This window comes from Lactuca virosa, chromosome 5 (assembly GCF_052849685.1).
Source record: "Lactuca virosa cultivar CGN04683 chromosome 5, Lactuca_virosa_CGN04683_v6, whole genome shotgun sequence".
In the NCBI taxonomy this organism is placed as follows: Eukaryota; Viridiplantae; Streptophyta; class Magnoliopsida; order Asterales; family Asteraceae; genus Lactuca; species Lactuca virosa.
This window is the reverse complement of record NC_136430.1, coordinates 250,622,745-250,648,743: the sequence shown is the minus strand read 5'-3', so window position 1 is coordinate 250,648,743 and position 25,999 is coordinate 250,622,745. Positions and strand designations below refer to the sequence as shown.

The 25,999-nt window shown below is 39.3% G+C and overlaps 1 protein-coding gene across 1 annotated transcript; it reads left to right on the top strand.

Annotated features, from left to right (window-relative positions):
* Positions 1-22,015: 22,015 nt before the first annotated feature.
* On the top strand, positions 22,016-25,680 carry LOC145112006 (Pseudouridine synthase family protein). Its single transcript, XM_079048223.1, has 9 exons — positions 22,016-22,359; positions 22,770-22,875; positions 23,005-23,183; positions 23,361-23,506; positions 23,803-23,894; positions 24,673-24,953; positions 25,048-25,117; positions 25,230-25,289; positions 25,416-25,680. Exons 1-9 carry the CDS (start codon positions 22,184-22,186, stop codon positions 25,599-25,601), a joined length of 1,296 nt encoding a protein of 431 aa, XP_078904349.1. The 5' UTR covers positions 22,016-22,183; the 3' UTR covers positions 25,602-25,680.
* Positions 25,681-25,999: the final 319 nt, after the last annotated feature.

Below are 25,999 nucleotides of genomic sequence, written 5' to 3'. Positions count from 1 at the left end.
TCGTCCACCCCATATCAATAAGGTTCATTAGCCCAAACTATAACTATTACTGATTTACATAATTAGTCCCTCCTTTATTAATCAGTTCCTTTAATCCCAAAATAAATACTAGATTAATTTATGATCAATTACTAATTAATAATATGATTTCCAAATAATATATCAATCTTGTAATATATTCATAAAATCATTTTGAGTACCAAAGCCTTGTCGTACACGGGTTTTAAGTGATGGACTCGTCGAGTCGGTTAAGGGAACTCGATGAGTTGCCCCTGTTTTCAAAAATCTGTATAAAGGACATTATTGCCCGAGACCCTAAGCTTTTCTAGAGATTTTTGGGCTACTAATTGGCGATTAGAAGGGTTCTTAGAGCTGTGGTTTTCAGAAGTTCAACCTAGAGATCAATTTGGAGGAGATCAAAGGCAATATACATACTCTTTTCTTAATCTTTTGCATAAACTATGTTTCAATCATTAGATTTCGATTTTTAGATGTTATTTGCTATAGATATGAGCTAAAAACTCATTACTTCTATTTAGGCTAGATACACTTGTAAATATGGTTTGATTTTATGGTTTGGATTAAATTGACTTGGTGAATTGTCTTGTTAAGCTTGTTAAAGATCCTTATGTGTTGATAACAATTATTTTCTGTTAATAACCAAGTTGTTAAGTTGCATGAACATCTTCTTAATTACTTGAATCATATAATTTTGTGAACAAAATATTGTATGCCTAGTATTAGTGAGCATGAACCTAGGATTAACTAGAAAATAAGTACATTAATGTGTAAGCATGTATGAAGAACAACCATACATGAGTTGAATGAATTACCAGATTTAATTAGCTAATATTACAAGTCTTACTTGATCCGAATCAAAACACGAGGAAGCTTGTTAGTTTAACCAATTGGCCGCTATTTGAATTCACCTGTTTTCTAAGGATTAGTAATAGTGAACATGAACCTAATCACATTAATCGGTAACCAATGATATGTTAATCCATTGCACTTGCTATATAATCAACCATAGGAATAAGTGAGTCGAACCTGAATAGAAGTCTCTTTTATTATTGAATTTAGTTACCTTCTATTTGCTTAGTTGTTAATTGTCTTTGTTTAAGTGTTAGTTAATTGATTAAGTTTCTAGTCTTGCAAAACTAGAGAAGACCCTTCTTTTATTGCTTGTTTTTATTTAGATAAATCTAGTAGTTAGCTTAATTATTATCGTTCCCTGTGTTCGTTACCCTACTTGCTTGAACTATATTGCTATCGATAGGTACACTGCCTTTCGTGTGTTTATTTTGTGTTTGAAGTAGTAGGATTAAAACTAGTGCATTTTACACACATCAAGTTTTTGGCGCCGTTGCCGAGGAACGATTCTAATAGTTATTTTAATTTCTAGTGTTATCGATCCTTTGTGTAAGGTTTATCTTGCATAAAGTTACTATTTTTGTTAACTAGTTATTAAGTTTAAGCTCTATTTTTAAAATTTTTGTTTTAGTTTTCTGTTTTAGCCTTGAACTCGTCGAGTCCTGTCGAACTAACTCGACGAGTCCATCGTGTTTTTCAGTTTTGTTTTTATTTCATTTTGTTCTTTTTACGCGTGTTTTTTTGTTTATTGCAATTCGTTTATGACCCGAGGATCAGGCACACCTTTGATCCCATCACTTGAAAACCCGAAATTAGCTCTTAGGAAGAACAAAGACAAAACCATAGAAGAAACTTCAACTCCAAAGAAGTCACCGTTTAAGAGTCTCAAATCAGTCTTTGGCAAGAAAAAGGGAAATAAAGTAGGAGAATCCAGCACCTCATTGACGGACGAAGACCCTAAGAAGGAAGAGTCAGAGTACAAAACAGAATCTGAATAAGAAAGCGAGCCCGAAAAAGGAACCCGATAACACCATGGCTAACATCGCAGACATGTCCATGGGCGAATGGAAAAGAAGGATGTGTGACGATACCGGCCCAGGACTCGTGCAATCCGCGATTCCAGCAACTGCCAACTTCGAGCTGAAAGGTCACATACTCGCACAACTCAAGGACATCCCATTCTATGGGAAAGATCATGAAGATGCATACAAGCATCTCGACGAGGTCAACGACATAGCCGACTACTTCAACACCCCTAATGTACCTCGCAAGACTGTTGTAGCACCCGGTTCCCGGTATGAATTTCATTCGAGTATTATTCATTTTTGGCCTAGACCTCGGTGAGTTGATGGCCAACTCGACGAGTAGGAGCGACTTGGACCCGGGAGTTTAATGACCTACTCGACGAGTCGGCAGCCAGACTCGACGAGTAGGCCCTGACTGGACAAAACCCTAATCTAAGGGATTGCACCCTATTTAAGCATCTCATTCAGCCTCCCTTCGCCCCTATTTCTCCCAGAACACCTCCTACTGAAACCCTAATCGTGTGTGTTAAGATCTAAGGCCTTTGTGGTGGTTTTTGGCGATTTTGGAACATAAGAAGGAAGAGAAAGGCTTGAGGAATCAAGAGGAGGCCAGAGGAGTTCGAGTTTCTTCACCCACTGCAGTTCTCTAGAGGTATAAAGCTGATACCTTGCTCTTTCATGTTTTAGATCCCTTTTTGGGGTGATTTAGGGCTTTTAAGAGCCATTCTTGGTGACCAATCATGAGTGCAAGCATCGTTGGGGGCTAAGACTTCAGATCCAAGGTCTTTAAGGGGTTACAAGACAGAAAGGGACTGATTTTGGAGCCTTAGATAGCCCCATGCATCTTAAGAGTCTCATTTAGGGCCTTTTGAGCTCATAGTCCCATGCATGCACGTAAAGTTTGTAACTTTACGTGATAGATCGATCTTAGAAGCCTAGATCTATCTTTTGGTCAAGTGTTGTACGTCGGAAATCGAGAAATAAGACTTGGTCATTCTCGACTCGGCGAGTTGTTCTTGGGACTCGGCGAGTCCATAGCTTGACTTCCCTTTTCTGTTATGGTTCGAAGGAACCCAGTGAGAGTTAGAATGGTCTTAGAGGGGTCCGGGGGAATGACCCATCACATTGGACCTAGCCATAGACCTGGGAATCATAGGACTCGGGGAGTGTATGAATAGACTCGGCGAGTCCAAGGCAATCTCGCAACCTTCAAAGATGAACTCGACGAGTTGTTCATACAACTCAGCGAGTCAAGGACAGGACTTGTTCATGGGATGAGGATGAACTCGACGAGTTGTTCATACAACTCGGCGAGTCGGATGAAGGTTCATTCAAGGTTGTTTTAGAAGGTGAACTCATCGAGTCATTGCTAAACTCGACGAGTAGCAGCGTGAAGAAGGACATATGAAAGGATAGGGACTCAATGAGTTGGCGGCCCAACTCGGCGAGTCAGGTCAACTGGAAGTTGACTTTGACTTTGACTTGGTCAAGGGTAAAATAGTCATTTTACCCTAAGAGTGGTTATCAGTGTCTGATTAAGTGTTTTATGGATTTATAGCCGGAGGATCACCGGAGCAGCAATTAGACATCTGCCGATCAGCTTTTCAGCAGTCAGCCTTGCGAGGTGAGTCACCTTCCAGTAGAAGTGGGTCTACCGCACCAAGGCCGGCCCACTAGTAGATGTTTAGCTGAGATAATTGTCTTTGTGATAATTGTCTGGTCGGCTATTGGTTGATATGCGAGTATGCTAGTTTGCTTGATATGTGGTTATGCTAGTTGTTATGTTATGCTAGGTGGTATCAGTATAAGGGGACTAGTCCCCGATTCGGTCGATAGGACCAATGGGTAGGTCGGACACCCCAGATACGTCTGGCAGTATGATAGAGATATGACATTATGTGTGACAGTAGGGGTGAAATAGTCCCCGAGTCCGGTTAAAAGACCGAAGGGTAGGTCGGCAGCCCAGAATAGCCTGACATGGGTAGGTCGGTACCCCATAATAGTCTGACATGGGTAGGTCAGCACCCTAGAACGGCTTGACATGGGTAGGTCAGCACCCCAGAATGGCTTGACATGGGTAGGTCATCACCCCGAAATGGCTTGACATGGGTAGGACGGGCGCGCCAGAATGGCCCGACAATATATATGCTATGTGATTGTATGGTATGTGGTATGATGGGGGAACTTACTAAGCTTTGTTCTTGCAGTTTTAGTTTTGGTTTCAGGTACCTCTTCGTCTAAGGGGAAGGAGTCGGCGGTGTAGCAGCGCATCACACACACACACATGATATCCGCATGGAGTTTTCTGGGATTGTACTCTGATTTATTTTACTTTGACAGTATGATTTTCAGACACATTGTTATATTTTTTTTGCAAATGATATGGCATGGAAGATATTTTGGTAAACTATGTTGAGGATTACTTAATTAAAAATGAAAAATTTGGGCTTGGAATTTGGGATGTTACAAGTTGGTATCAGAGCCCTGGTTTGAGGGATTCGGACACACCCTCGGGAGTGTCTGGACTCAAACCGAGGGATTTAAAAGATTTTTACAAAGAAAATGGTTTTCTAAAATCTGAGTCAAAGGGTTTTGAGAAAGAACAAGGTGTGTGATGCGTGCGACCAGCCGAGCTCAAGTAAGTTTTCCCCAAGATACCTATACTTGTTATGTTATGTTATATGATATATGATTTTGAGATCTGCATGCTAGATTAGGGCTAAGGATCTAGGAGGATGCCTTGAATGCCTGATGTATGATTCTGAGAACTGCATGCTAGACTAGGGCTAAGGATCTAGGAGGATGCCTTGAATGCCTGTTGTATGAGCTGTACGCTAGGACAGTCTAGTCAGCAGTAGGATAACCTGGTTAGGTTATGCTTGATGTGGTTACTCGATGCACGAATGCTGCTTGCTTTGTGCTGTAGGGGTCCTGACTAACTTTAACTAACTAATGAGCGGATATGTAACAGTATCCGCAAGCTAGTTAGGGAAGGGTGGTAGGGACTCCTAGTGCAGCTGATGGCGGAGAGTAGGTCGGAGAGTGCCCTAGGAAAGCCTAGGATGAGATTAGTTGGAAAGGGATATTGGCTAAGGGACTTGGTGAAGTCGGGACAGTTCTTGAGGAAAGTACGGATAGATGTGGAAGGTAATAGGGCCCGTACTACTGGAAGCAGAGGATCCATACTCGAATCAAGGAAGGTTGAGACGGAACCGGGAAACTTGGAGAGTGTGTTAGACCTCTCGAGAGTATGTATGATCCTGACAATTATGCGTTTATTTTCAGTATGGTGACCACGCGACATGAAGCAAGAGGTTCCGGATCAGGATCAGGATCAGGCTCGGGTGCAGGATCCGAGCAGGTTGATGATGGGCTACACGAGTTCATCGCGTCTGAGATCACGAGAGGCATCCTTGAGTCGACCCCGGTCATTTTCGGGTCGATCAAGGAAGGGATTGTTGAGCTGATGGAGGATCGCCTCCGGGCATTCAGGAGTGATATGGCGTCTAGCCAGACGGGTACGCGCACACTGTCCTTCAAGGACTTCCGAGGGAGCGGTGCGCCGGATTATCATGGGGTGAAAGACCCCATTGCTGCCAGGAGATGGATCGCAGACATTGAGTCTGTGCAGTTGACGAGCTTCTGCCCGGAAGGGTCGAAGGTCCGGTTTGCCGCGTGATGTTTGAGGGATAGAGCTAGAGACTGGTGGGAGTCGGTTGGTGACTCGTTGGTAGCCCCGGCCGTCGAGGCTTTGACATGGTCAGATTTCGTGACCAGATTCAGGGCTGAGTTTGCGCCGGCTGTAGAGCTTCAGCAGCTGGCCAAAGAGTTTTTGGATATGAGGCAGACTACGGAGACTGTGTCGGAGGTCACCGCCAAGTTCCGGGAGAGAGCATTGTTGGTACCCCAGTATGCGGGGGATGAGGAGATGCGAAAAACGCACTACCATGATATGTTGAGGGCTGATATTCGGGAGCATGTCAGCTATTCAGCCTGCTCGACCCTGGAGTCCATGATTGCCAGGGCACGGGAGAGGGAGCTCGATTTAGAGCACGTAAGGAAGAGGAAAGCAGAGACAGAGCAGGTAACAGGGGTTTCGGGGAAGAAACCCAAGGGATCCGACGTTAGGTCGAAGGGCTAGCCAGGCCAGAGCCGCTGCAGGAAATGCGGCAGGCCGCATGAGGGAGCTTGTAGAGCGGGATCGACCGGCTGCTACAAGTGCGGCAGGACGGAGCACTTTGGCAGGGATTGTACTGCCCCAGCCCCCACAGTGCAGATGTCAGACCTGATTTGCTTCCATTGCAATCAGAGGGGCCATAAGAAGGCCAACTTCCCTAGATTGACAGCAGCGTCAGCAGCAGCGCCAGCAGTGGCGCCGGTTTCAGCGACAGCGCGGGTTGCAGATGGCCGGAAGGCCAAGTCAGAGGCTCCAGTGGTGCGGAGCCGAGCATTTCAGTTGACAGCCGAGGAGGCATGCGCTGCACCCGATGTGGTGACGGGTATGATCTCTTTCTTATGCTTTTGTTTATGTCGCTGTGATTTTGATATGTTAGGTATGTGCTCTGTATAGGATCGTTCCATGTGAACGGTATCCCAGTTCAGGTATTGTTTAATTCGGGCGCTACCCGATCGTTTGTCTCTCTTGCGCTTAGCAAGAAGTTTCCTGAGTCGTCGAGCACGTTGGATTTCCCTCTAGAGGTCGAGATTGCGGACGACCGGTCAGTGCAAGCATCAGAGGTCTACCGATATTGCGTCTTGCGGCTGTTTGAGGAGCGTTATCTGGTAGATCTGGTTCCCATACCTTTGCGGGGGAACAAGGTTATTATCGGTATGGGTTGGCTAAGCCCCAATGGGGCAGTGATAGACTGTGCGCAGCAGTTGGTGCGGATCATGACCCCAAGTGGGGGAGAGCTGTTAATTCAGGGTGAGAGGCCACAACGAGGACCCACTTTATGTTCAGCAGCTAGAGCTAGGCGTTACCTTCAGCAGGGGTTGCGCAGGATTTGTTGCCTATGTTATGGATACCCGAGAAATGGGTAAGGCAACGGTGGGCGATGTGCCCGTGGTACGAGAGTTTGCGGATTTATTTCCCGAGGAGTTGCTCGGGATACCTCCGAAGAGGCAGGTAGAGTTCAGGATCGACCTAGTCCCTGGTGCGGCTCCGATAGCCAAGGCACCGTATCGTTTGGCTCCTCCTGAAATGCAGGAGTTGTCTACACAGCTGCAGGAGCTGTTAGATAAGGGATTCATTAGACCGAGCAGTTCACCCTGGGGAGCCCCGATTCTGTTTGTGAAGAAGAAGGACGGGTCGCATCGGATGTGTATAGATTATAGGGAGCTGAATAAGGTAACGGTGAAGAACCATTACCCACTCCTGAGATTGATGACCTCTTTGACCAGCTACAGGGAGCATCTTGGTTCTCCAAGATTGATTTGCGTTCAGGGTATCATCAGATGAGGGTCAGAGAGGAGGTTGTGCAGAAGACTGCGTTTCGGACGCGTTATGGTCACTATGAGTTCGTGGTGATGCCTTTCGGGCTCACCAATGCCCCTGCTGCGTTCATGGATCTCATGAACCGTGTGTGCAGACCGATGTTGGATCGGTCTGTGATAGTTTTCATTGACGATATCCTGGTCTACTCCAAGATGCAGGAGCAGCATGAGGAGCATCTGCGAGAGGTTTTGGATACTCTGAGGAGGGAGAGCTTGTACGCCAAGTTCTCCAAGTGCGAGTTCTGGTTGCACGAGGTGCAGTTTCTTGGGCACCTTGTCAACCAAAACGGGATTCTGGTCGACCCGGCCAAGGTGGAGGCCGTGATGAGATGGGAGGTTCCGAAGTCTCCATCTGAGATTCGGAGTTTCCTAGGATTAGCCGGCTATTATCGGAGATTCATCCAGGATTTCTCCAAGATAGTTGTACCTTTGACTCAGCTAACGAAGAAGGCCGTAGTCTTTCGTTGGGGGCCTGAGCAGCAAGCTGCATTTGAGACATTGAGACAGAGATTATGCGAGGCGCCAATCTTAGCTCTGCCAGAGGGGATGGAGGATTTTGTCGTATACTGCAATGCGTCCATCTTGGGTTTGGGCGCAGTTTTGATGCAGAGAGGACATGTTATTGCTTACGCTTCGAGGCAGCTGAAGCCTCACGAATCAAACTATCCGACGCATGATTTGGAGCTAGGGGCTGTTGTTTTTTCCCTCAAGATTTGGCGTCATTACCTCTATGGGGTTCGTTGTACCCTCTACACGGACCACAAGAGCCTGAGGTATCTCATGGACCAGCCGAATCTGAATATGAGGCAGCGTCGGTGGCTTGATGTGGTGAAGGATTATGATTGCGAGATCCTCTACCACCCGGGGAAGGCCAATGTTGTGGCCGACGCACTTAGCCGCAAGGCAGCGCCGATCAGGAGTATCTGTATGAGGATGACCGTGGTGGCTCCGTTGTTAGAGCGGATCCGAGAGGCCCAACAGGAGGCGATGAAGGAGGAACACCGGAAGAGCGAGCGTATTGTGGGTCAGGTTGTTGGATTAATGTCTAAGTCCATAACTATATTTGGTATGTACTTGACCCGACCCGGTATGGTCCAATTGGGTTGCACTTCACCGGCACAATTTATATGGATAGTCTTTTGAGAATAGTATATTTATGATTTATATTAATATATTATAAGTTCTAATATATGAATATGGAATCATATTATTTAATTAGTATTGATCAAGAATTAATTTAGAATTAATTAAGTGATCAAAAAGAACTAATTAAATATGGACTCTTATATATATGGAATGGGCCAAGTTCATTTAGGTTGGGCTAAGCTTTCATGGATGGTCCATGGAGCTTTTAACCCATGGATCCTATGTAAATGAAAGGTCATGGGTATTAGGGTTTACATGGATGTAACCCTAATCCTCCATAATATATAAAGGGGTCCTTGGCTCACAAAATTGGCATAAGTGTGTGAAAATAAGAGTGGGCCGATTTTAGTGTGCATACATATTCTCTCAAGTTCTTCCAAGGTGTTTTGGTGATTTGTGATTCCATTTGAGGCTTCCACACTATTGGGGCTAAGCTCTTAAAGCTTGAAGACATCAAGCTACATTAAAAGGTATGTCATCTAACTAGAACTTTGTAGTATAGGTGCTTCATAATATGCTAGTTAGGATGAAACCTTGGAATAGTTAATATTTGCATGTATAATAGAGAAAACATAGATCCAAGGTTTATAGGGTTGCATGTACACCATAGGAGTGTTAGAATGCTCAAAACCCAACAGTGGTATCAGAGCCAGGTTGTTTTCTGTTATATTGATGCAAATGTTTTATTTTCAAGTTGGAAAAAAAAAAGAAAAAAAAACATAACGTTTGTCAAATTTTAAGATAATTACTTGTTTTGTGAAAAACGAATTATTTGTAAAATTTGAATCATTTGTTATATGAGTTGAATTAGGTCAAATTTAGTAAAAGATAAAATGATATGATTATTTTATTAGTTTTAAAAGTTTGATCTAAATGTTTTAAGGAGTTACATATTTTGTCATAAAATTTTGGAGCTCAAAAGTTTTTTTTAAAGTTGTGATCTTAAGGGTTTTTGAAACTTCCATAAGTTATGGATATGAAAGTTTTTTTAAAAAAAAAAAAAATTGATTCAAAGTTTTTATGGAGTTACAAAATTTGGTGTTAATGTTTTAAAGAATTCCTTAACTTGTTCTTAAGTTATGGAACATGGAAAGTTTCATCATAAAACACCATTAATTCCATAAGTTATGGAATCCAAAGGTTTTCAAGAATTACAAAACTTGCCCTCAAGTTTTGGAATTTGAGAAAAGTTTTTTATGAAAAAAAGAATTGAATTCTAAAACTCTTGGGTTCATAACTTAAACAATTAATTAAATGATTTTAATTTTGAGTTTAATAATTCGAATTATGATGTTTTGTTGAATAGTTCAAATTAACTCTTATGGACTTTATTAATAGTTAATTAAAGCGTTTAATAAAAAGAGTATTATTAATCCATAAATATATGGTTTGAGTTTAATTAAATTAAAAGTCTAGTTTAATTAATAGATTAAACCACCAAGTATTTTAAATGTCTAAAATACACTCTTATACTATTATAATATTAAAAGTTTAATATATTATATGTATAAGAGCAAGTCGTCTTACCATTAGTAGGCCTCATTCACGAAGCCGGTCTATAAGGGGGGTATAAGGTTACTGCCTATAAAATGGCAGTTTAATGGGTGTCCACTCTCACTCACCGCTTCCTTGACCGGTGGAGGGTCGTTAGCCGAACCGGTAGGACAAGGACTATAATTCTCCCTTCATTATAAGTATAATGATAAATACTAAGTAACTAAACACTTATAAATTCACAATCTTAGTTACTTAGGAAAATGTGAATAAGGTGCTAATCCATGAAATTACACTTTGCACTTTGTTTAAGCTGTTAGTGGAGCGTGTGAGGTTAACCGGCACACTAACCTGGACTTAACAAGGTAGGCAAAGGGTAACTTAATGTTTATCATAGTATCGTTGGAACGTGTGTGGTTAATCGGCACATCGATTGAGAGGTAAATATTAAGGGTACCAAGTATATATGCATGGTTACTTCACACCTTGTTTTGTGATCCTCGGCATCCCAGTCACAAAACCTGAAGGGCACACTCGAGATTGAAACATGCCATTGAAAAGTTCAATGAATCTCAAAAGAATCTAGGAGTTTCAAAACCAATTAAAACCTAATAATACATTTCGTTTATCTTGGTGGAAATTGGTGAATCGTCATTCACCTACCTTCAAATATTTTATAGCTTGGATTACGGCATCCCTCTTCCAAGTTATAAAATAGTTTGTTGGGTCCTAGCCTTAATATATCATATTGGGTGTTATATTAAGGACTTAAATCAACTTTACGTGAATTTCTCCCATTGTTGATGTCTGGTTTAGACAACAATGATCTTCCCAAACCAAGCTTTCCTAATGAATATGACTTCCCGAGTTTGGCTCATGGAAGTCATACTTCTCTTCCTCCACCTCCTCCAATTATTCTCCCTAACCCACAAGTTCAAGGTCACTCAAGCCCTAATGGCAAGCAAGGTCTATGTGTGATCACATCTTAGAGATGAAGTCACATATTGACAAGCCGGGAGAGTTGGGTGTCAAAGTCTTGAGAAAGTTGGATGTTCAATCACTTTCTAAGTCACATAGTAAGTTCCTTTGGGACTACTATGAAACAGACTATGACATCAACCTTAATGATCATATCTATTTGCTTGGTGCTGCTGAATCAGCAATGATTTGGAACGATAGTAAAGCAAATTTGATTAGAAGATCAACTTCCCAAAAACTTTATGGACAGTGACAATGGTGACACTGGAAATCCAGAAAAAACATTCTCTTCCCAATGGAAAGGGATTGGCCATAGTCAACCGGTTGACCAAATGGTAAAGAGAAAGGCTAAGTCTGAGATAGTCCCATTACCAAAGGGTCCATATGTTTATTTTGCCAAAGGAAGGGGCGTTGATTGCAAAGCTGCCAAATTTACCTAAGGATGTTAAAGTCAATAAGTTTGACTCTACATCAGGTAGAGCCCATTATCTAACTCTGTTAAGTTCTATTCTGAGATCCTCATTACATGATGTGACTGGGTCACATGTTGATGTTTTAAGAATCAAACAATAGAGAGAAATCTTAAAGGAAGTATATGCTGATTCTGATCGTGAAGGTGGATTTCGATCGCATCAGAATGTTGAGCGGTTGCTTAAGAAGTTATGATATATTGCTAAGGAATAGATAACAACAATTTTCCATGTGGATTGTAAGGATAAGTTTTTCCGCAAAGTTTTAAAATAAAAGAAAAATTGTTTAATTTTATTTATTTGAAGTATCCTTACAATGGCATTTGTGGAAAATTGTTGCTTATATGATTCCACTAACAACAATATTGGAAAACGGATTTGATTCTTTCATTTGTGGTAGTGTCTAAATTTACCAAATCAGGAAAGTTCCTCATCACCCAAGTTTCAATTGGACCGAAACTTGGAATCATGCAAGTTGAATAGTGTGATGAATGAGAACTTTCAAGCATTGGAAAATCAAGACTAATTACTTGTTCACATGGATGTGTGAGTCAAGTGAAGGACTAAAGGGATCGAGTACACATTCTTGTGCACTGGTCATGACCACAACAAAGCTCGTTAAGACTATTTGATTTACTAAAGTTTAGTAAATATGGTTATACTTACAAGTTTAAGTATAATTCTGAAACATTGGAAAAGTCTTAATGTATGGCAGAACGAATGGGAAGAATCAAATTAGGCAGAAAGATGAAAGTTTCTCAAATCTGAAAAGATGGGAGAGTACTTTAGTATCATGTTTGTGATCATCTTAATGATTTAGAAATCATATCACAATTAGTCCTCTAAAGGTCATCTTAGTGCATTCTTATGACTAAGAAGAGGAGTCATGAATTGTTGAAATGGTTAGATCAGGAAGATGAGTCATACTTCGTTCCAAAACAATTCTTAGAGTCATACTCCAAGATTGTAACTTGAGTGACATATCTTAAAGAAAGGTTTAAAACACTTGTCAAATGTAAGAGTAAAAGTGTCCTACTCTTGTACATTTGAAATTGGTAAGTTGTGATGTTTTGGATAAAACAAAGACCAACTAAGGCCAATTGTGTGAAGTGTTTGTCTTGATAAAGAATCTGCACTATCTCTTGAATATTTGGCAAGATAGTCTTATATGTCAAGAGGATAGTGGGAGTCTTAAAGATCCTAAAAAGAATTTCAAGAACTAATCAAGAATAAAACCTGAGGTTCTTCACTAGCACACGACTTGAGGTTTATAGCCTATCGTGTTGACATATTTTGTGCCCATTCCAGTTTAAGTTGGCTTTGCATAGGAGTTCTGAAAGTTCTCAATTGGTTGCATAACAACTTGGAAGCAATGACAGGCCATGTACTGCCAGGTGGCAAGAAGTTAAGATTGCATAAGTTCAGTCCATATGAGTTTGGATTTGTCATTATCCTTGTCTTGTGACTATGGTTTTGACGATTCACATGGATAAGAACACATACACCATAAAATCTAAGGGTCATAAGGTTTCTCTCCGATTCATGAAAATGATGGTGAGGAAACACTTCCACCAAGTAGGTTTGAAGCAGATGGCAAAAGGTCTAAACAATTGAGACTATGATTACGGCATCCCTTTTCATAGTTCTGAAATTGTTTAGACACACATGCATGCTATCTAAGGAAAGGTGTATGATTTTGATAAAGTTTTATCAAAGCATCTCGTATCAGAAATCTAAACTTTGGTAAGAAAGTCAATAAAGTATTGATTTCTAGAAGTTCAGCTGATTTCTGAGTACATGTCAAAGCTAGTGGGAGCATAAGTGTTATGCTAATAATCATCATGTTAGTGGGAGCATGATAATTATTGTTAGTGTTGCAAGTTAGCAATGTTAATTATAGAAAACAAAAGTTTCAATTCGTGAGGCTGCAGGGATTGAAAAAGTTGTTTTGCTATAATTAAGGGAGAGGATATACTTCATTTCAGTTCTAAAGGCTTAGATTGAGACCTTAATCATCTTTAGTCAAGAATATATATATATATATATATATATATATATATATATATATATATATATATATATATATATATATATGAATTTCATGTTGGATTGGTTCAACTTAAGGAAATTCTATATATTGCGTTCTCAAAATTCGATTATGATTACGGCATCCCTCTTCATAGTCAAATTTTGAAAACATGGCAAATAAAAATATTGTAGCAAAAGACTGGTCTAGAATCATGTCTTTATGTGAGACATCATGAATCGTGTACCATTTGCTTTGGGTACAGGATCGATTGCATGTGCTATAATATTTGTCATTTCTAAATTTTTCCAAATGCCCAGAGGCATTAAGAAGGGAAAAGGTCTAGAATTGGATATGACTAAAATGATTAAGCAATTGTCGAGGACAATCTGAGGTTTACCAAAGATTGGTTGCTCAGGGACAGTTGGAAGTATAGTGCTAATTTTGGAAGGACCATATTGACATATTCTGAAAAGAGGCATCTCTTATTCAGAAGTGATAGTCAAAATGAGGATATGGAGTTGTCTCCATAGGTGGAAGTTATCTGTGTAAGATTAGAAAACTTAATGCAAGAAGCATGTCCAAAGCAATGTACTTTGAATATGAGACTTAGTTTCCATGGATTTGATCTCCATTGGAATACCTTATAATGACTGTTGACAAGTCTTTGTGACTTTGTACATATTCATTACAGGAGGGTCAGTGCATATAAGTTTAAAATCTAAACAGATTTCGATAAATGATAGGAATTTGAAATTCTCACATTTTTCGATAAGGATTTGGGAGTGTGAAATTAGAATCATTGAAATTATGTTCAATTGGTTTATTTCACAAAGTAAGGATCATAGACAAACATAGAGTGCATACTTGGTGTATGGAAAAGCTATTGTTTAAGAAAAAAAATAATGTACATGCTTGGAGTATGGGACAACTAGTGTTTTTAATTCAAGTATAAAGTTGATAAAACTGAAACAATGAATAATGAGTAATCAGTATGGTGAGAAATAAAAGTGTTTATTTATATTCATAGGGTTTGATACCATATTTGATTCATTTATTCTTGTGTTTCACTTTGCATGTTTTGACTTCCAGAATAACTAAGTCGCTCTTCCTGAATGATTAAGTTATTCAAACCATCCACAGTCGGTCATATGTTGGAAGTAGATATGAATCAAGACTGTCATGGGTTGGTTTGTAGAGGTCCAAGTTGGTGGACAAAGTGGTGCTACAACACTCATGAGTGCTCATAAGTTCTGAGTATTGGATTCAACACACGCTCATTTGAATCACTTCATGGATTTTATCACGAGTGATCATGAGATGATAATATCTTATATTCTTAAAACCTAGAGATATGAGTTGTTACTATGAGTTGGTTATACATTGATTGCACGAAAACGCATTGGTAACTCGATGTTATAAAACGTGCCTTTGTGTATGATTCAACAAGTAGTAGAACAAGCCATATGAGTCGAAGTTTATCCATTCCTTTTACCTTCGAGATAAAAGCGATATATGTGGGCCCCTCGATGATTTAGCGATGACACATGTGAGTGCTTGGCCAAGCCAGGACTGATTTGATTTGTTCAATCAGTCAGTCATCATAAATCAAAAATCGGGAAACAACAAATGGACAGAGAGAATGATTATAATCCATGTCTCAGTCCATATGATATCTAGAATGGAGGAATATATGATCCCTTATCTAATGGACAAGTCATTGACAAGGTAAGAGTTCGACAGCGGTTTTAAGAGCTACGATTGCCAGTTAGGTTTTGAAGTCATACTCAATAATAGTTTTAGACTTATCCAAGTGGGAGACTGTTGGATTAATGTCTAAGTCCATAACTATATTTGGTATGTACTTGACCCGACCCGGTATGGTCCAATTGGGTTGCACTTCACCGACACAATTTATATGGATAGTCTTTTGAGAATAGTATATTTATGATTTATATTAATATATTATAAGTTCTAATATATGAATATGGAATCATATTATTTAATTAGTATTGATCAAGAATTAATTTAGAATTAATTAAGTGATCAAAAAGAAGTAATTAAATATGGACTCTTATATATATGGAATGGGCCAAGTTCATTTAGGTTGGGCTAAGCTTTCATGGATGGTCCATGGAGCTTTTAACCCATGGATCCTATGTAAATGAAAGGTCATGGGTATTAGGGTTTACATGGATGTAACCCTAATCCTCCATAATATATAAAGGGGTCCTTGGCTCACAAAATTGGCACAAGTGTGTGAAAATAAGAGTGGGCCGATTTTAGTGTGCATACATATTCTCTCAAGTTCTTCCAAGGTGTTTTGGTGATTTGTGATTCCATTTGAGGCTTCCACACTATTGGGGCTAAGCTCTTAAAGCTTGAAGACATCAAGCTACATCAAAATGTATGTCATCTAACTAGAACTTTGTAGTATAGGTGCTTCATAATATGCTAGTTAGGATGAAACCTTGGAATAATTAATATTTGCATGTATAATAGAGAAAACATAGATCCAAGGTTTATAGGGTTGCATGTACACCATAGGAGTGTTAGAATGCTCAAAACCCAACACAGGTTTCCTCCTTCGACTATGATAGCCGAGGGTTATTGACTCTTCACCGTATGGTGTGGGTCCCTTATCATGGAGGCGTGTGCCAGATACTGATGGAGGAGGGGCACAAATCCAGATTTTCTATCCATCTAGGAGCGACGAAGATGTATAGAGATCTTCGACTTGACTATTGGTGGCCCTGCATGAAGCGGGACGTAGCATGGTATGTGGAGCGGTGCTTGACCTGCAGGAAGGTCAAGGCCGAGCACCAGAGGCCACATGGCAAGATGCAGCCGTTAGATATTCCCATGTGGAAATGGGAAGATATTACCATGGATTTCATCACCAAGCTTCCCAGGACTGCACGGGGAGTGGATTCGATTTGGGTGATCGTGGATCGGTTGACCAAGAGTGACCATTTCATACCGATCCAGAAGAGCATCTCGGCCGAAAAGTTGGCCGACATCTATATCCGAGAGGTAGTAGCTCAGCACGGAGTGCCAGTTTCAGTGATTTCCGACAGGGATGTGCGGTTCACTTCCAGGTTTTGGAAGACGTTTCATGAAGAGCTAAGTACTCGTCTGCATTTTAGCACCGCCTTTCACCCGCAGACGGATGGTCAGAGCGAGCGGACCATCCAGACGCTAGAGGATATGCTACGGGCATGTGTTTTAGATTTCGGAGGTAGCTGGGATACCTACCTTCCGTTGGCGGAGTTCTCGTATAATAATAGCTATCATGCGAGCATCTACCGTCCTCATTTCGAGATGTTGTATGGGAGGAAGTGCAGGACCCCGATATGCTGGGGTGAGGTTGGTTAGAGGGTCATGGGGAGTACCGAAGTGGTACTCAAGACTACGAAGAGGATCCAGCAGGTTCGGAGCAGGCTTCAGACTGCTCAGAGTCGGTAGAAGAGTTATGTCGACAAGCGTCGATCGGACCTGGAATTCCTGGTCGGAGATATGGTGCTCCAGAAAGTGTCACCTTGGAAGGGCGTCATTCGATTCAGGAAGCGGGGCAAGCTGGGCCCCAGGTATATTGGACCCTTCAGGGTTATAGCCCGGGTGGGCAAGGTGGCGTATAGGCTAGATCTGCCGGCCGAACTCAGTCAGATTCATAGCACTTTTCACGTCCCCCAGCTGCGGAAGTGTCTGGTGGACGATTCGGCAGTGGTGCCTTTGGAGGATATTCAGGTTGATAACAGCCTGAACTATATTGAGCAGCCAGTGGCGATCCTTGACAGGAAGTCAAACGATCTGAGGAACAAGAGAGTGGAGTTGGTGAAGGTGCAGTGGCAGCACCGCAAGGGCTCGGAGTGGACTTGGGAGCTGGAGGACGAGATGAGGGAGCATTACCCCGAGCTTTTTCAGGATCGAGCAGCAGACTTCGAGGACGAAGTCTAAGATAAGTGGGGGAGATTTGTATCACCCGGTTCCCGGTATGAATTTCATTCAAGTATTATTCATTTTTGGCCTAGAACTCGGCGAGTTGATGGCCAACTCGACGAGTAGGAGCGACTTGGACCCGAGAGTTTAATGACCTACTCGACGAGTCGGCAGCCAGACTCGACGATTAGGCCCTGACTGGATAAAACCCTAATCTAAGGGATTGCACCCTATTTAAGCATCTCATTCAGCCTCCCTTCGCGCCTATTTCTCCCAGAACACCTCCTACTGAAACCCTAATCGTTAGTGTTAAGATCTAAGGCCTTTGTGGTGGTTTTTGGTGATTTTGGAACATAAGAAGGAAGAGAAAGGCTTGAGGAATCAAGAGGAGGCCAGAGGAGTTCGAGTTTGTGCACCTACTGTAGTTCTCTAGAGGTATAAAGCTGATACCTTGCTCTTTCATGTTTTAGATCCCTTTTTGGGGTGTTTTAGGGCTTTTAGGAGCCATTCTTGGTGACCAATCATGAGTGCAAGCATGGTTGGAGGCTAAGACTTCAGATCCAAGGTCTTTAAGGGGTTACAAGACAGAAAAGGGATTGATTTTGGAGCCTTAGATAGCCCCATGCATCTTAAGAGTCTCATTTAGGGCCTTTTGAGCTCATAGTCCCATGCATGCACATAAAGTTTGTAACTTTACATGCTAGATCGATCTTAGAAGCCTAGATCTATCTTTTGGTCAAGTGTTGTATGTCAGAAATCGAGAAATAAGACTTGGTCATTCTCGACTCGGCGAGTTGTTCTTGGGACTCGATGAGTCCATAGATTGACTTCCCTTTTCTGTTATGGTTCGAAGGAACCCAGTGAGTGTTAGAATGATCTTAGAGGGGTCCGGGGGGAATGACCCAATACATTGGACCTAGCCATAGACCTAGGAATCATAGGACTCGGCGAGTGTATGAACAGACTCGGCGAGTCCAAGGCAATCTCCCAACTTTCGAAGATGAACTCGACGAGTTGTTCATACAACTCGGCGAGTCAAGGACATGACCTGTTCATAGGATGAGGATGAACTCGACGAGTTGTTCATACAACTCAGCGAGTCGGATGAAGGTTCATTCGAGGTTGTTTTAGAAGGTGAACTCGTCGAGTCATTGCTAAACTCGACGAGTAGCAGCGTGAAGAAGGACAGATGAAAGGATAGGGACTCGACGAGTTGGCGGCCCAACTCGGCGAGTCAGGTCAACTGGAAGTTGACTTTGACTTTGACTTGGTCAGGGGTACAATAGTCATTTTACCCTAAGAGTGGTTATCAGTGTCTGATTAAGTGTTTTATGGATTTATAGCCGGAGGATCACCGGAGCAGCAGTCAGACATCTGCCGATCAGCTTTTCAGCAGTCAGCCTTGCGAGGTGAGTTACCTTCCAGTATAAGTGGGTCTACCGCACCAAGGCCGGCCCACTAGTAGATGTTTAGCTGAGATAATTGTCTTTGTGATAATTGTCTGGTCGGCTATTGGTTGATATGCGAGTATGCTAGTTTGCTTGATATGTGGCTATGCTAGTTGTTATGTTATGCTAGGTGGTATCAGTAGAAGGGGACTAGTCCCCGATTCGGTCGATAGTACCAATGGGTAGGTCGGACACCCCAGATACGTCTGGCAGTATGATAGAGATATGACATTATGTGTTAGCAGTAGGGGGTGAAATAGTCCCCGAGTCCGGTTGAAAGAACGAAGGGTAGGTCGGCACCCCAGAATAGCCTGACATGGGTAGGTCGGTACCCCAGAATAGCCTGACATGGGTAGGTCAGCACCCCAGAACGGCTTGACATGGGTAGGTCAGCACCCCAGAACGGCTTGACATGGGTAGGTCATCACCCCAGAATGGCTTGACATGGGTAGGACGGGCGCCCCAGAATGGCCCGACAATATATATGCTATGTGATTGTATAGTATGTGGTATGATGGGGGAATTCACTAAGCTTTGTGCTTACAGTTTTAGTTTTGGTTTCAGATACCTCTTCGTCTAAGGGGAAGGAGTCGGCGATGTAGCAGCGCATCACACACACACATGATTTCCGCATGGAGTTTTCTGGGATTGTACTCTGATTTATTTTACTTTGACATTATGATTTTCAGACACATTGTTATATTTTTGTTTGCAAATGATATGGCATGGAAGATATTTTGGTAAACTATGTTGAGGATTACTTAATTAAAAATGAAAAATTTGGGCTTGGAATTTGGGATGTTACACCTGTTTTACTTCATATGCTACCGGTCACATTTAAGGGAGCCGCGAAAGATTAGCTGAAATCACTCCCTCCAGGATCCATCACGACATGGGGGATGATGCGTGAAGAGTTTATTGATCAATTTTGCCCTCCCTCAAAAATAGCAAAGTTGAAAAAAGCCATTGCAACTTTCGAGCAACAAGCAGGCAAGTCACTCTATGAGGCGTGGGAAAGATACAAATGCCTGTTGAGGAACTGCCCTCATAATGATCTAAACATTCAACAAGAAGTCTCCATTTTCTATGATGGAGTGAACGTGACAACTAGATAGCTCCTTGACTCGCAAGGACCACTCACGAAGAAAGCACCCGCGGCTATAAATGAGTTAATTGAAGAATTCTCTAAGCACTCTAGAGAATATCATAACCCAAGGAATGACTCAACTCGAGGGGTGGTGAATTCTATTTTTGATGACATGGCGACGATGATGACAAAGTTGGAAAGCATGGATCGTAGATTGACTAAGATGGACCAATCCATCCATGCCATTAGAGTGGGATGTGATAACTGAAGAGGGCCTCACCTTACTAAAGATTGTGATCTTGACGAGAACAGGAACCGAAAGTGCAAGTGTGTTATTCAAGTGGCGATAGATATGATGAGGATTGGCGAAAATCCAAGAAGGAATGGCTACCGTATGATGAGTACAAGAAGGCAAAGGAGGAAAAGTATAGGCAAAAGACAAGAGGTTTTTATCAAAAGGAGGAGCCGGTGCAAGAAAAGAAAACGAACTTTGAAGATATGCTTGCAATATTTGCAGTCGCATCCGAGAAAAGACACAACGATACCGATGCTGCAATAAAAGATCAACAAAACATGTTAAAAAACTCTATGTATGATTGAGTTTTTTATTCCGGAATAACTGTCTGGAACATGCCTCCAGAACGTGTGTTCGTGACTCCGTGTTGTCATTTTAAAATACGAGCCTGACAATCGTACATAAATTCCTGTTTCAGACATTGGTACTTTGGAATGTAAGTCCGGAATGTACTAAAATTATTATTTCACCAAAGCTCTGGAATGAGCATTTGTACTCCGAGATGCTCTATTCCGGAGAAAATATGGTTAACAAAGCTCCAGAATGAAACCCCTGACTACGGAATGCTCTGTTAAGGAGAAAATGGACATTTTTCAAAAAAAATATTTACATTGGTTATTATTACCAAAATACTCATATAGGTTAGTTCACTCAATTTCCCAAATATTTTATATTATAATTATAAGTTTTAACTAAAAGATAGTATTACATATGGTTGTCAAAATCGCGATCCTAATCGTAGGATCGTACGATCCTACGATCCTAGGTATGAAAAACGATCCGGATCGTATACAGATCGTATTTGGGGTAGGATCGCATGTAAGATTGTAAGATCGTAGGTAGGATCGAGATCCGATCCGATCCTACCTTCCCTTGATTTTTTTTCAAATGATTTTTTTTACCATTTTATGTTTTTTACCCTTTGCCAATTTACCATTTATCATTTTGTGTTGTGACTTATCTACCCTAATAAATAAATATAATTTTACCAAATGTCAACTTCTTATTGAATTTGACACATGTCATTTTCTTAGAATTTTAAAATTATTTTTTTTCCACTTGTTATTTTTGTATTTTTTTCATTTTTATTTAACTTCCACCTATTAAATGTCATCTCATAGTAATTAATGTGAATTAATATATATAGTAAACCTTCCATTTGTGAATTCTTATTTCTATTAATATATTAATGAATTCTATTTGTGAATTTATATTAATTAGTTTTATTAGTATAGATTAACTAAGACAAAATACATAAATGGTCCTTGTGGTTTATTCTATTTATTGGTTTATTTCGAAAGTTTACATTAAAAAATACTTAATTTTTACATTCATATTCAACATGATTATTTAAAACATGATAATAATTTTTTATTAGTATAGATTGAATTACTTATTCATCATTTCATTTATATTTATTTCAAAATTTAACTTTAGAAAATACTTAATGTGTACACTTTATATTTAACTTTTTTAATCAACCCGTGTAATATACGGGTCTCACACCTAGTGACTAATATTTTGAAGTTTTTAGAACTTTTGAACGAAAAATTGAATGTTTGAAATATTTTTCATGATTAAAAATTATAAATTAAAATTATATTTTATTTTGTGGGATCTTAAAATCTCGATCCCGATCTTGCAAACCGAAAAACAATCTTAGATACTATCACAATCTTGACAACCTTATAACCTTGGTTTTACGGAGTTTGATTCAAAACTTTTTGTTTAAAACTCAAATTCAAAAGTGAAACACCATTTAGATTTTGTATTTGTTTTCTCAAATTTTCTTTTGTTGGCACTCGGGAAGGGTAGGTATACACACCAGAAAACACAGGGCGAGTTCCCCGAGTCAAAACAGAGTCACATAATCAAACAGCAAGCAACGGCGGAGCCGGAGCCCGAGTGTTGGATGATATTATCGTACCAACGACCGAGGGCGCTGGCTTTGGAATTACGATCTCAAATAATCCGAAGGACGTTCGTTTCTTCAATGGAGACAAATGCAAACGTGAAAATTCCCCAAACGAAAGATTATTCTCACTATAACCACACTGATTCTTGCAAGTCTTCCAGATGGACTTCTAGGTAATTCTCGTTCCTTTTTGCTTCCACAAAATCATTAGCATAACATGTCTTCATTACCTATTCAATCGTTTTCATATGGGTTTTTACCCAAATTAAGAAGATCTTACATTAAATTAAGTCGAATTTTCTCCTCTTTCGAGCTTAATTTTCATTTTTGATTTATACTCTAAGCAATGACAATGTATGCATCTATCCCATGCATGGATTACGCATTTCTTGTTGTAAGATTCATATGTAACGCGTATATAAGTTTGTCCCTTCATTACTCCTATAGTCAATTCACCCAATTTAAAAGGTCCAATTAGCTACTAAAGATTACATTACTTGAGAAAGAACATGTCGCATTACTTCCTATAGTCAATTTACCCAATTTGTAATGTCTAATGATATTCATTTTCTTGCTGTTGTAGGGAATCTTATCTATTCATGTATGCAAGACCATGGCAAAATGTGATCAACTTTTACTCAGATGTAGTTAATGGTCAGATTACATTCCTTCAGTTGTTTGGAGCCAAGGTTGGTGTTTGATACTTTATTTGTTACATATTGCTATTAAAGTATATTACCTTTTGTTTCTCAATTCACCCATTCTATATTCAACAATTCAACTATTTCATAAACTTATAATGAACAATATCTTTTCAGACACATCACATTCCAGATGATAATAGTCTAGACCCTTCTGATGAATCTGAATATGTTATTACTCCATCACAAAAACGAGCTGGAAGGTGGGCCCGAATGAATTATAAGATAGTTCTTTCATATCATGGAGGATCCTTTGATGGATGGCAAAAGCAACCAGAGTTGAATACTGTTCAAGAGTAAGTGTTACTGTTTGTTTCTTTTTCACTTAATCTAATCCTGATAGATATATGATTGTTTTGTTTTGACTTGATACAAAAAGAATGAGTTAACTTATGCTTTTATGCATTCAAAGTTCAAACAATTAATCATTTATAGGTAATTCATTATATTTTTTTGTTGACTTTTGAACTCAGGGTGATTGAAAAGTCTCTTGGGAAGTTTGTTGATGAAAGGAAAGCTGCATTACTGAGGGAAAAAGGTCTTCCTCTTGAAGCCAATGTTGTAGTTGCTGGAAGAACTGATAAAGGGGTGACTGGTTTTCAACAAGTCTGCTCTTTTTGTATGTCATAACTCTTAAAATATTATATTTACCATTTTCAGATTTGAAATTTATATTTTCAAAACAAGTTTCTTCAAAACTTTTTATATGAAATGGAACAAAGATCTTTAGCCATGTATTTTCATTGAGTTGTTTATCAAAGTACAGTGGTTTAATAAGAAAAAAGATTGAAAGTAGAATTCTTTAGGATGCTATAATACACAAATAAATGAAATACAAAGCAGGGACAAGATAGTAAATTTAACCATCTGTGTAGCTTTTAATAGTTAATTATCTTCAATTGCTTAATTGTTTAGATACATGGAGAGAGGATATTAAACCTCAAGATATTCAAGATGCCATTAACAGCATAACACCAGGAAAGCTTAGGGTCATATCTGTTTCTAAGGTATTATTTTAAAAGATGCCATTACTTTCAATTCCTTTCTGAAAAACACCTTAGGGTCATATTAGTTTTTTATTATTTTTCTAAGAAGCCCTCACCTTTTAATGTTTTCCGAAAAAACCTGCTACTTTTTTTTTTTTTTTTGAAAAAACCCTCCACATTTGATTAGTTTTTTCAGAAAAAACTGCTAAAAGGGCCAAATCGAAAAGGGTTAGTTTCATAAAAGACTTTATATTTTGTATTTTTTTACGGATTAAACCTCAACTTTATTTTTTGCCTGAAAAAGACCTTGTATTTTTCATTTTTTCCAAAAGAACCCTCAACTTCGTATTTTTTTCCCGAAAAAAACTCTCAACCTTCTAATTGATTCCAAATAAACCCTCAACTTTTATAGTTTTTCCTGAAAAAACCCTCACATTTTACAAATTTTTTTTTTGGAAAAAACGACTAAAAGGGTCAGATCGGAAGAAATGAAAAAAATACAAAATCTTTTTGAGGCAAAAAATAAAGTTGAGGTTTAACCCGGAAAAACAAAATAAACGAGTTTTTTATTTTTTATTTTTTTAATTTTTTTAATTTTTTTATGATGCTATAATAAATAAGTTATAGCAGTAATTTTGACACACTTGCTATAATTATATAAAATTTTCAAAAGTAAAATGTTGTTAAATAATAGGTAGAAATAAAAAGTAACATGCTATAAATAAACAATTTAACAAAAGTACATTGCTATTTCTTACATTTAACCCATCTTAAAACACCAAAATATTAATCATTACAGGTCCCACGAACATTCCATCCTAATTTCTCTGCAAAATGGAGGCGATATTTATATATCTTTCCTTTGAATAATGGGGAAACTGATGAAGAAGATGATAACCATGAAAATGAGAAAAGTTTAGAATCTTCATTTGATAATGAAAATGAAAAAGATGATGAGGGAAATATAAAAAAACCAACCAGGTTTAAAGTTAGCAAAGTCAACAAGCTTCTTCAACAACTAGAAGGGAAATTATTATCTTACAAGATGTTTGCACGTGATACAAAACCCTCAAGAAACACGTGAGCTTTCATTTTATGCATAAAACAATCAATTTCTTTAGAGTTAAATCATTTAATAAATTAAATGAAAGTATGTTGCTATTTATTGTTACAGTGGTCCTCCAACCGAGTGTTTTGTCTTCCATGCGCGGGCCACACAAGTAACTTTAACCATTGATGCAAAGGTACTCAAATTTTCATGTTTTATATGGAGGGAGTGTTTTTGGATGAATCCTTTAATTAGAGGGACTCAAGTTGTCAATACTAGATTTTTACTGTTTTCTGTTTTTCATGAAGAAAGGAGAATATACAAAGGCAATGTGCATCGAATTGGTTGCTAATCGTTTTTTACGCAAGGTACACATCTCTAATAAGGAATTTCATTCTCAAACGATAATTAAATAAATATATTAGCTCTTTCTAATAGTGAAAGAAGGAATTAAATTAATAGAGAAAATGAGACTAATTTTTGTTGTTTGATAGATGGTTCGTGTGCTTGTGGCAACATCAATAAGAGAAGCGGCGGCTGGAGCTGAAGATGATGCGCTGATAAAATTGATGGATGCCACGTGTAGACGTGCCACGGCCCCACCAGCACCCCCTGATGGCCTTTGTCTTTTTGATGTTGGCTATAAAGATTTTGATTCACAAATTTGCTTAATCGTGTAATGTTTGAAATCATTTATCTAGACAACACTTTATTTAAATTGTACTTAATGGGAAAGAAAGATAGAGAGCCTTAGCATCATTTATATGGGGAATTTTCCGAGATGTGTGTTTGTTTTGCCAAAAAGAAAAACTATATACGGGTGTTTTTTTAACATCATTTATTAAGACAACATTTGGGAACAATAGAAACATGGCTGTTATGGGGTAAGTTGTATACGGGTGTTTTATTTTTTTATTTTTTTATTTTTTTTTATTTTGACATAATACAAAAATGTAACATAATACAAGTTTACCCAAGTGTTTTAACAAATTTTCAAATGTTTTTAACCATTAATTATATGGAAACACTTTATCTAGGCAACAAATGAAAAAAAAAAAAAAAGTAGAAACAATGCCCT

Coding starts and splice junctions, on each gene's coding strand:
- LOC145112006 (XM_079048223.1), top strand. CDS start 22,184: ATGATATTATCGTACCAACGACCGAGGGCGCTGGCTTTGGAATTACGA. Junction 22,360..22,769: donor TCTTCCAGATGGACTTCTAG/GTAATTCTCGTT, acceptor TTGCTGTTGTAG/GGAATCTTATCTATTCATGT. Junction 24,954..25,047: donor ACAAAACCCTCAAGAAACAC/GTGAGCTTTCAT, acceptor TTATTGTTACAG/TGGTCCTCCAACCGAGTGTT.